Here is a 12,277-nt window from a genome sequence, read left to right as displayed (position 1 = left end):
CATTGTTATTGTGTTTAAAACAACAATATTTGTATTTACTGTATTGCAGAGAATTGGGGGCCCCAGCCTTGCCTGTACCACAACGCCTGGTTCAGCCCTACAGCCGCCTACTACGTACTGGAGTGCCTGGGGCCCGGAGTCCCTAGGGCAGAGCTCCGCGCCTCGAGACATCCCATCCCGAAGCTAGTAATGCACCTGCAGAACAACACAGAGCTGCAGGTTAGTTTGGAATCCGATGTAAAGTGAAAATAACGAAAAAAATTAAATAATAGTCGATGTGTTAGGAAAATGGTAAATGCCAATTACCTGGCAACATGTGGGCCAATTTTTATTAGATTAAATTTATTATATAATGGAACTTAGTCATAATATCAAATCAGGACCTGACCTGAATACTTTAGTACACGAGGAAAAAGGCACTTGCATAACACCAAAAATAAAAGTAAATTAAAAATTTTATTAAAGAAACAATTATCCATACAAAAAGGAACCACGTGAACTGACAAGCATCGGCACAGCAGCTGACGGTGCTTCGACAGAAAAACTACTATGGAGATAGAACAATGGGAAGTGTAGTACCAAAACTGTTTAACTTAATACCTAGTGAAAATCGAGAGGAAAAAAAAATACGTGTAAAAAAGTGTTTGATGATTTTTTACACGTATTTTTTTATTGTATTGCTCTTTTTGAGCAAGTAAATTTTAATTGTGCACATCAATATTTTCTTCATTCATTACAACACTATTTTCTTCATTTATTACAACACAAAACAGCAAAATTCAGATTTTTGAAAATAGGTGTCTCAGAAGAACTTTGGGTGTTTATTTGTTTAAATTTAATGTTGTGCGCACAGTGCCATGTTAATATAAATCTAGACAATATTACGAACAAAAAATAAACCTAACACAGCACCAATTACGTACACAACACAATATATGAAACAACTATCTAACAGTACAACAAGATGTAAGAAGAATTTGTGCTTTGTGTGAATTTACTAGTGATTGTGTTTTTATTGTTGTGAATATGAAATGTAGTGCGTGGAGTGAGGTGTATGGAGTGATGTGTATAAGATGTGGTGTTTATGTAGTGTGTATTCTGGTAGTACCTAGTTTAGTATTAATTGTTTCTGTTTATTTTCAAAGAGGCTAAATGATACTAATATTATAGTAACTTTAAACTTTGAAGTAGGGCACACATAAGCAAATTCCCCTATGTGCTCCAATGTGCGTGTGCGGTGGTTTAACGTTGTACGGAACGAAGTAATAAGAGAAAGGGACGCAGCAAACTCCGGTGACAACTGTCATGAAGCGGAGGCGATACGGTTGGCTTGGCCATGTGCTGCGGGTGCCTCCTGAGAGCCTTAACCGCGCTTGCCTACTTTACAAGGCATCAGGTTCTCGGCGTCCTGAACGTCCACAGCTCACTGTTCGTCGGCAGTTCGTGTTAGAACTACGGGACGCAAACCTGACTTGGAAGGGTGCACTGGAGCTCTAAGCCGACATGCATGTAGGATCTTTGTGAACACCATATGCTCCAACTAGGGAGGGGGCATGGAATAATGATGATGATGACTTTATTATGTATTTTTTTATCGTTTATTTTCAACTTTTTTTTATTTTTTTATTTATTATTTGTTTTTGGTCAGACTGTAAAAAATCGCTAGTGGCAATAAGTCCGCCATTTAACCGTGTGTTCCTTGGGTTTTTAACTGTGTGTATCACATTACATATATTATGGTTAACAAAGCTTTTTTTTTTTAGAAATGTTTGAGTTCTTATGATTTACCGAGATATTAAATTTTCAGGGCCATTTTCAACGAGTCGTAAATAACTCACTATTAGAAAATGGGAATCAAGTTAGGGTTGAGTGGGATTCGAACCACAGACCTTTGAGCCGTGAGTCCGAGACACTAGCCACGGGGCCACAACCCGACTCTGAAATTATTATTATTATTTATTATGCGTGAAGAGTAAGCGAGGTCTGTATGCAAAGGCAGAGTGTTATGGCGTTATACCCTCTTTGCCTAGCTTTACGGGAATACAACTTGATGGTATGTTTTTGTGTAGAAATTGAATTGGAACCTGTTTCTAGGAAAGGGTGGCCGCGATAGCTTTGCCCGTGACAAGGACCTTCCCCGTCCAAGTGTCGGGAGGGCACCGCGCGCAAGTTCGGCTCCTCCTCCCTCCTGGACTCAGAGAAGACGAGATCACCAGATACCCCCTCGTTCTCCATGTGTAAGTAAAAGAAAACTTTTACAAAATGCACCGGTACATTCCCTTCAAAACCTTTTTCATTCATGTACAGTTTGCCCTTTCTTTACTGTGCCAAAAACATCTTCGCGTTACGGTGACGGGTAGTCGATATACATAAAAAAATAGAGATTTCAGAAAGGACAGACCTTCCTCATTAACGCCGCTTATTTTTATTTTATTTATTTCCTTAAGTTAGTTAGTATTACTTACAGTATATATTATACAGGGTGTTCTTTAAACCCTGTCACATCCAAAACCACGATGATCAGCATGGGCAAGAAGACATATTAGCATATTTTAAAAATATTCAGAACAAAATAATTCAGGACAGAAATATTCAGAACAGGCGCCGAGGCGCAGTTGGTTAGACGGCTATCTGTGAAACTGGCGTCGCGGGTTCGATTCCCGCCAGTTGCAAGAAAAAAATCCAAGAATTGGTCTGGGTGTTGTGGTGTATTTTTCATTACCTCCTTCCATATCCCCCTATCCCACCTGCTGACAAGCCTCAAAATAGAGGCTTAGCGGGTTATTCCTTTAAAAAAATTTTTTTTTTTTTTTAAATCTATTCAAAAGCAAATAGTTGCTGACTTCTTCAGAGGAGAAGTGAGGGGAGCGCGGCGCAGTATCAGACTCCCCCTCCCCCCTTCTCGTTTCTCCTCTGCAGAAGTAAGAAACCATTTGCTTTTTTCTACTTTTATTTTTTTTAGTTTTATTCATTGAAAAAAATATTTCAATGTGCCAATATGTCTTCTTGGTCATGCTGATCATCGTGGTTTCAGATGTGACAGGATGTAATGAACACCCTGTATAGTCGGCCTCATGACATGAAATATTTATTTAAAATATATGTTTTTACACTAGAATACTTCACAGTTCCTGGATTGGCACTTGGAACGTAAGATTGATCATCTTACCTTCGTGTAACTAAAATGATCAAGATACATTGAGATGTGTATACCAGTGCAGTGCCAATGCACATTAGGTGCGGAAAGGGAAAAAAAATTACCACGATTTTAATAATTTAATAGTCGTTTATTAACAGTATTCTGCTCGAAGAAAAAATCCATCGATTTATGAAGAAAATGATGATTGATTGATGAATTTGCACCTATAAACCAACTATGTATTTTTGCAAGAGACCTTGAAAGGCCTTATTATTTTTTTTAGTTACAATACTAAACTATTAAAATTTGGTGTGATGGTTTTTATGTTATTTTCTTTGTTTTTATACGTTATTTTAGCAAAAAATAAAAAAAATAATTTTTCAAAATTAATGTCAGTTTATTATTTAGCACCATATCTTAAAGAAAAATTGCCTCATTTCCTTCTTTTGTTAGTGCAATAATAATAATCATGATGAGTTAACTCAAATTCTTGATTAAAATATTTTATTTGTCTAGTTTTAGAGTATGACATCTCAAAAATTCAACTATAAATACAATTTGCTTGCTCTTCAAAGAATTCAGAGTACTGAATATTATTCAACAGTATATATTGAGAACGGTAGTGGTTACACGCATAAATAGAGACATTTACCCGAGCGTCAACCACAACCATAATACAAGATACTCTAATAGGAATCTGATACTAAGTGAAGGAGTCAACACTGTTCTGGCATCGAGACAATACTATAACGTAGGCAAAAAGGTCCATAACCTTTTGCCAGAATCGTGGAAAGACGGGAGTGTTGTCAAGTTACGGAAGGTGTTGACCTCGCTCTTTCATGACATTGGTCGTAGGGAGTCAGAAAATTTGATGCATGCCACGGATTGGAGAACCTTACTGGATGTCAAAAATAAAATATAAAAAATAAGGAATAATTTAAAAAATATATATTTATAGATGACAACCATGAAGTTAGCTGGGCAAAGTGAATATGGAATTGTATTTTGATAAAGAGTGTGAATAAATAAATAAATAAATAAATTTTCTCATAATATTTTAATTTTAAAAACATTGCATTTAAAAATACAAATCCCGACAAACAAATTTTAAGAACCACGGGTAACTAAACACATTCTTTGATTTCTTTCAGAGAAATGAAACTTTGAATTCAATTATTTCAGAATGCTATTTTTTTACTTATCACAGTCTAAAACTAGGGGTGCGAATTATTATTTTACTATGTACTAATTTTTACAATACTGCATTCTTGAAATATTTCTTTTATATCAATAAGTTTTCTTTCATTCTTCATAAAATTTCAATGTTAACTTTAATTTTATTTAGTTACAACGAAAGGATTTTTAGTCCTTTCTACGATTGACAATTATATTATAATGATTTAGATGATATTATAAATAAAGTTATCAATAAAACTAGTTGTTTCAAGGTTACGATATAAAAACATCAATGTTACATTGTAACATTGATAAATTATAACAGTTTGATTCCTCTGACAAAATCAACATCATCGTCATTCTCTTTCCGCACCCAATTGTGCAAAGGGCGCTGCATTGGTACTGCAATCGCAGCGTACTGTGATAATTTTTGTAACACAAGGGTAAGATAAGAGTAAGTCTTACGCATCAGGTACCAGCCCAGGAACTATGAAATATTCTGGTGTGAAACACCCTTTTCAATAAATATTACATTTCAACCATGATGGAAATCGAACCCGAGACCTCTCGCGTGGTAGGCAAACGCGCTGACCATTAAATCACTAGTCCGACGTTACGACAAAATGTGATTTACCAACTATCCTACAAAATCTCTAAAAGACTGGAAAATTTCGGTCACCATTCATGGAGTGCCCCTGAGAGTTTCCCACTTCTCGACCCGAGTAAAAGATCCGATAAATAGAGTGTGCAAGTTTGTTTCACGTGCAGGTACGGGGGCCCCGGCAGCCAGCTCGTGACGCAGCGCTGGCGGGTGGACTGGTCCGCCTGGCTGGCGGCCTCGCGCGGCTGCGTGGTGGCGCAGGTGGACGGGAGGGGCACCGCCGGCCAGGGCTACCGCCTGCTGCACGAGGTGTACCAGCGCCTGGGGACGGTGGAGGTCGCCGACCAGCTCGAGGTCACGGAGTAAGTGCTTCTCGAACACTGAGATATCGGTCCGCTACTTCTGAGGCCGACAGTGTCCTGATAATGCAAATAGCTTAAACATTCATGTTCCTTCCTTAAGGGGTATTATTGTCTTTATGCACTCTCACGGATGTCTCCCCGATACAGTTCGAAAAGGACAACTGCACGACACACAGTATACGATTTGACCAATCTAGCTGGACCAAAATCGAAATCAGACTTGTAGGGTTTTAACTCGAAGTGACAGTTTTGAGATGTGGCAGCAAATAAAACATAATTTCGTTGATTCTACTCGATTTATTTTTATTAAAAAATATTTTTATATTTATTGCTTTTCTTGGGCATTTTTTACAAAGAAATGTAGAATCAGATGACATCCAAAATTCAAACATGTTTAATTAAACTGTAGAGGTTGTGGGTGGAGTGTTTAGGAGCCTCTTCATCAGTCGGAGCGTAGACAGAAAAAACAGCTTTGGACGTTGATATAATTATTTATTTTACATTAAATTACAAATTAAAGACTTGATAAAAAATGACGACGGGCATAGTAACGTCCGTAAGAGGGTACTGAAGAGATGTGTAGTGATCCATAGAACGGGTCTTCCTTTTATATGCTGGATTCCTTTGTTCCCGATTTCCCACTACGACGGAGGAAAGGTAGGGCGTTGGAACGACGAACAATCGAATTTGCGTTATCGGCACTTAGGTCAGTGGATCGAGTGGCACTCGCTATGATGTGTCACTTTCGAGTTCGATGCTCCCCATAAAACTTTCGGCATCGTTCATACGAACACGAGAAGTTTTTGATGTGTGACCCAATCTAACGTTCTTAATTTCTTTGCTGTCGGCATCTAAAGCCTTTTCTGAAATTACTTGTCCTATTGGTATAACAAAATGTAAATATTATTTCTATACTAAAATGTAGTATTATTTCTGCTTCGAGGGTCTCTGAGATGGTTTGGTCACGTAGAACGAATGGACGACGAGAGAATGGTAAAACAAGTATATATGGCAACAATGAACGGCAACGTTAGACGAGGACGACCAAGGAAGACGTGGCATGATCAGATAAACCAAAAGCTTAAGTCTGGTCATGTCAAAAGCAGACAGAACCGAAGGGCATGTATGACAAGATGTATGAATGTGGAAGAGGCTAGGATTGTATGCCAGGATAGACGTGGGTGGCGGTCCATTCTCTCTGCCTCCCCCTACGGGGAAATGGCGTGATAGTAGTAGTAGTAGTATTATATTTGAAATTTTTTCGCCTGTGACGTCTCAAGTTCTCTTTACCTTCTTCTCGATTTGTTCTGCTGATGGGTCAGTTAACCTGCTCCACACCGGAAACCTGTCACAACTATCTTATTATCGATTGATTCGGAAGAACTAATGACGTTTTGCAAAGCAGTTCATTTTTATTAAAATCATTTATTAATCCGGATAATTTGAGTGTTGAGTTAAGGCTGTGTGAAAAATGTAGTTTTTAATATTTTTTCTTTATTTCAAGCAATAGGTAAGGATCATGCAACGTAACACCAAGGAAAAAAGCTTAAATTTCAATGTTACGTAAATGAAATTAGGGACGGGAGCACAAAACGCATTCATAAGTAAAATAAATTGAGCACCCCCTGTATATGATCTTGATCTAATATTAAGCAATAGAATACTCGACACGTTTTCATAAATACGGTGACTTACTGTTGATTACCCTTACACCCCCAAGGTACTTGAGGGACTCTCTGCACTTCGTCGACAAGCGGCGCGTGGCGGTGTGGGGTTGGTCCTACGGGGGCTTCGTGGCGGCGCTCGCTCTGGCCAGCCCCACTCCGGTCTTCCACTGCGGGATCTCCGTGGCCCCCGTCACAAATTGGAGACTTTATGGTGAGATCTTTGAATTTCAAACAAATGTTTATCGCAGGAGGCTAAACTAGCAGTTCATAGTGGAGTTCTGATAATTTGATGTTCCTATGTGATTTGGTATAGATACGTATTGTTTTTCTTCTGTTGCTTGAGTGCATGTTGTATAGGGCAAATTATTCTAATGTTTCCTATATGTATTTGGGTTTTGTGTCGATGTTTGATTTGTTTGTATTACTACGTTCTTTAATGTGTATTAATATTATGTCATAGAATTAAGAATAGTCCAGAAGGAGCGTAGAATCATATTTGAATACATCGGCCTGTGTCCAAACAACCCCCCACTTTACCCACTTTCACCACGCGCATGCGTGAAGTTACCGCGTTATGTTGCCAGATCGCGAAAAATATAATCACAACACAAAAAAGTTTTTTTTTTTTTTAATTCTCTAAAAATTTATTGTACACGCGGAAACATTGATTGACACAGCAGAGTAGATGAGTAAAGGGTAATTTAATAAGAGTAATTGAATTAATGAACTTTGGAACTTAAAAAATTTGACTTCCCTGGCTTCACTAACAAAATGTCCATTTTTTTTTCTTCGACAATCTGACAGATGGAAAATAATTAAATTTTTAAGTAATGCATTTGCTACTTACACATTAAATGTTATCCCAGCCTATTTCTTTGAGATCTCAGCAGTATTTCTACACTTTAAAACGACACAACACTTCATAGTTGAATTCAAATCGAGAGTTGCTTACTGAGCGACGTCAACAAAGAAACCAATGGGTCAAAACGTAAAACTACTAGAGTAATTTAGTCGCCTTCTGTTTGATGTGCGTATGCGGTTTCCGGACTATTCTTTATTCTATGTTATTTCTATAACACATAATTGTGTATGAAAACATTTTTCATATTCAATTTCCCGTAACACTAAACTTCTGGTTTATTCTTCTTTTTCTCTTAATGCCCTGTTAGGAAGCCCCAACGTTGGCAATCACTCTGGCAAAAGCCTCTCTGTCCTGTGCTGCCCGGAAAATCTGCTTTACAGTCCTGAAGCCAGTCCAGTCTCGTATATTTCGCAGCCAGGACATCTGTCTTCTTCCAACCCCTCGGTGACCCTCAATCTTGCGTTTCAAAATTAAATGAAGCAAGTGGTACTTTTCTCCACGCATTGAATGCCCCAGATACGAAATTTTACAAACTTTTGTGGTGGTTAAGAGTTCTTTGTTCGTTCTAGCTCGACCTAAGACTTTTGAGTTCGTTATCAGGTCTGTCCAAGATATCTTAAGCATTCTGCGATACAACCACATCTCAAAAGCCTCCAGCCTGTTCACAGTGTTCACCTTCAGAGTCAGAGTCTCAGAGCCATACAAAAATACGGACCACACATAACATCTCATAACATTTCCTGGTTTAAACCGAGCAAATTATTTGTGATCAGATTCAGCGTACACAGAGCGCTACATGGGGCTGCCTAACGCCACGGGCAACTACCGAGGGTACGCGGAGGCCGACGTGACGAAGCAGGCCGACAACCTGAAGGACAAGCTGTTCTACCTCGTGCACGGCGCGGCGGACGACAACGTGCACCTGCAGCAGAGCCTGCTCTTGGCGCGGGCCCTCGCCAGTAAGGGGGCCATCTTCAGACAGCAGGTATGCTAGAGACGATGGTTACGCGGGAACTGAGTACGCAGCGGCCGACAGCGACGAAGCGGGCCCACCTGCAGAGCTAGTAGACTCATCTGTATCATTGCATCCTTCAACTCCTCTCGATCGGACGCCTTCTGCCCATTCTAATTGAGTCGCCGTCGCGACTAAAAAGTCGGACAAGGTGATTTTTGTTACAGTTATAAAACATATCCATAAGGTAAACATAACATAACATGTCCATAAGAACATGATGCACTTGGGAAATATTTTAAAGGGGCGTAATGAATTCTAATGGTAATAAAAGGGGGAGAAATATAACTATAACTAAGTTTAGTTTAACAATATTTTTAGTTTGTCCAAATTTTTGTACACAAGAACTGGATTCAACTCCCTGGGGAGCTGTTTATATTAACATATTACAACAGAGATGAAGAACATTTAAGAGAAGGTAATATAGAAGTCTAGGCATCTACAGGGCTTATGACCTGTCAATGGCTGGTTTAAGTGGCCACTTTACACACTGTGTAACATTCACCATTCTGCCTATATTTGAACATCTATATTCCTTCAATTCTTGCATCTGTTGATGTTTGTGAAGTTAAAGAGCTGAAACCTTTATTTATGCGGGTGAGATTCATCCAATTGAATTATTTCACCTGCATACTAGGCAACGCCTGAAAATATTATTTTTTCAATTTCTATACTTCTTCATGGACCAGGTAATTTATCAACAATATTTTGAGTTTGTCCAAATTTTTGTAGACAAGAACTCACAAACATCAACAGATGAAAGAATTGAAGGAATATAGATGTTCAAATATAGGCAGAATGGTGAATGTTACACGGTGTGTAAAGTGGCCACTTAAACCAGCCATTGACAGGTCATAAGCCCTGTAGATGCCTAGACTTCTATATTACCTTCTCTTGAATGTTCTTCATCTCTGTTGTAATATGTTAAGTTTAGTTTGTTAGAAATAGTAAGTACAAAACAGAATACGTAACCTCAAAACGGGCAAGATTATTATCTGGAAATGGTAAGCAAACGGCCAGCTGCGTTTTGGAATTGAACGATGTTTTTTATCCATCATACTGACTGTAAAATACAAACTTTAAATTTTATTATTGAAGATTTATGTGCTTTTTTTAAGCAGGCTTAATAAAATGATAAACTCAGATCATTTTTGATTTTAAAAAATCGACAAGACGAGTTTCTATAGAAGGTGGTAAATAATTTAGTTTAAGTTTGTAAATGAAAATTCTTGATGTAAGTTTATTGTAATTTATCATATAAATAAAAAACGAGTGATACTTTAATCCACAAATATGGAATATCCGGTGAATATTTTTATTTAATTTACTTTGTTTTGTATAAATACATTGAACTCCTTAATAAAGATACCAGTCTCGAAGATGTCGCGAAAGCGATGAAACCGGTAACTGGATATTCCAAATTTGTGGATTAAAACATAACTCGTCTTTTATTTATATGATAAAAAAAAATATTTAGTTTATTTGTTGTAGATAAAATTCTTTTAAATGCTACAAAGTTCAATGCGAGATTTAAAATTTCCAAGTTTTGTTATTTTTGCTTTCACAAAATAACAGACGTATTAACAAACAATGACATAAACAAATACCTAACTATGTTGACTAAATGGACAAACACAAACTTACTTACACTTAATGAAAAAAAATGCAATATTATCCATTTTGAAACTAGAAAAAAATGTCATAAAGTAGATGCTTACATAAATAATGAACGACTTACTGAAATTGAACATGTTAAATACTTAGGACTAACAATAGACAGACAATTAACATGGACAATTCATATCAACAATTTAATTAGCAAAGTGGTGACATTATCGAGTCTTTTTTTAAAAATCAAAAATTTTATTCCAAAAACGGAAAAAATTCTAATGTATGAAGCCTATTTAAAAACTAAAATATGTTATACACAACTATTATGGGGAGCAGGATATCAAAATGACATAAACAGACTACAAAGACAACAAAATAAAATATTAAAGTCAGTATATGACCTTCCCTATTTAACTGCAACTAGAGAACTTTTTAAACAAACTAAGCAATTAAATATAACTGAACTCTTTCAACTAGAATCATTAAAATTTATCCATAAATTAGCCACTAATGTAATTGTAGACGAAGAACTAAAACTAGTAAAAAATTGTAGTCAACATGGACATAATACGAGAATATCAGACAAATACCATATACAACTTTCTAAAACAAGACAAGGACAATCAAGACTAATGAACCAGGGACTGAAATTATACAATAAACTACCAGACAAAACTAAACAAAAGACTCAGACAAACTTTTCAAAAGATGTAAAAAATATTATTTTGAACAACAGAGTATAAATAAAAAATATTTATTTTATTTTATGTAAAATGAATGTAATAATCCGTAAGGGTTTATAAATGAATTTTCAAATAAAAATAAAAAAACTCATTTCGTCATGTGTAATTACGTCGCAGTTAAGTATTTATTTATTTATTTAAACACCTAAGGGCGGGCATATTGCCTAAAGGCAATTTCTTCCTACCTACCCAAACCGTTCAATTTGAAAAAATCAGTGGTTTATAAACACATTTTGTTGGTTTATTAATAATTTTATTATAGAACAAAATATTGAATATTTTTTAAAAGTATTATTAGTACCACAATACTAATAGAAAGACATCACTTCTTCCCTGTGATTGGATGAATTCTATCAACTGTTTTATAGCGAATTCGGGGCTCCTTAACAATCCGAATGATAAAGTGTCGTTTCCCGCAGGTGTATCCAGACGAGGGTCACAGCCTGTCCGGAGTGAAGAAGCACCTTTACCGCTCCATGGCCGCTTTCCTCGATGATTGCTTCAGGAAACAAGTCCCTCCTGAGTCCAAAGCGGGGCTCAGAAATGGAGGAGGGACTGAGTAGTAACACTTCCGTGAGAAATATTTTACTCGTAAGACGCAGATAGACAACTCTGTTGACAGATTCGATTCAGCCATTCTCTGAATGTGCAATTGGTTTTTGTTTTAATTGTCATGGTACATACATTTTATCGCAGTTCAATTCAGTGTCTCGTAATGGCGTTTATTTATTTTAAACTAAACACTTGTATCAATAAAATTACATATAATTACATAACAAAACAATATTGATCACTGCAAAAAATGTCCAGCGATTTTTATAGATTTTGCCGAGGGTTTCGACACTGTATCCCATTAACTTTTGAATAAAAGACTCAAATCTTGGATTGGTTTAAAAATTATCTTGATGGAAGAATTTAATCTGTTTCTATGGACAATAAACTCCACACCCCAAAACTTTTTTTTAACAACAAAATCGATTCGGTTTTGAATTGCGGAAAACGGGACAACGGAACGTCAATTTTGACGATTTTAGTTGGGCAAAATTAGTCAGTCGGCGTCGTGTCTTTTTTTCCAGTTTTGGGGAGGCATTTATGAGAGAATGA

At 36.9% G+C, this 12,277-nt stretch overlaps 1 protein-coding gene across 1 annotated transcript in view; it reads left to right on the top strand.

Annotated features, from left to right (window-relative positions):
* Dpp10 (Dipeptidyl peptidase 10) overlaps positions 1 to 11,914 on the top strand; it is a gene marked incomplete at its 5' end in the record, with an annotated part of 90,328 nt that extends 78,414 nt beyond the window's left edge. The window contains 6 exons of the mRNA XM_088236775.1: positions 50 to 219; positions 2,095 to 2,237; positions 5,084 to 5,278; positions 6,999 to 7,156; positions 8,581 to 8,792; positions 11,593 to 11,914. Of these exons, the coding sequence (XP_088092901.1) occupies positions 50 to 219; positions 2,095 to 2,237; positions 5,084 to 5,278; positions 6,999 to 7,156; positions 8,581 to 8,792; positions 11,593 to 11,736 (1,022 nt within the window). The remainder of the gene's footprint in view (positions 1 to 49; positions 220 to 2,094; positions 2,238 to 5,083; positions 5,279 to 6,998; positions 7,157 to 8,580; positions 8,793 to 11,592) is intronic.
* Between the last annotated feature and the right edge of the window lie 363 nt (positions 11,915 to 12,277).

Source organism: Micrasema longulum, unplaced genomic scaffold, assembly GCF_059751315.1.
Source record: "Micrasema longulum isolate JH-2025_06_02 unplaced genomic scaffold, ASM5975131v1 h1tg001606l, whole genome shotgun sequence".
Classification (NCBI taxonomy): domain Eukaryota; kingdom Metazoa; phylum Arthropoda; class Insecta; order Trichoptera; family Brachycentridae; genus Micrasema; species Micrasema longulum.
This window is presented reverse-complemented; position numbering and strand designations above follow the sequence as displayed.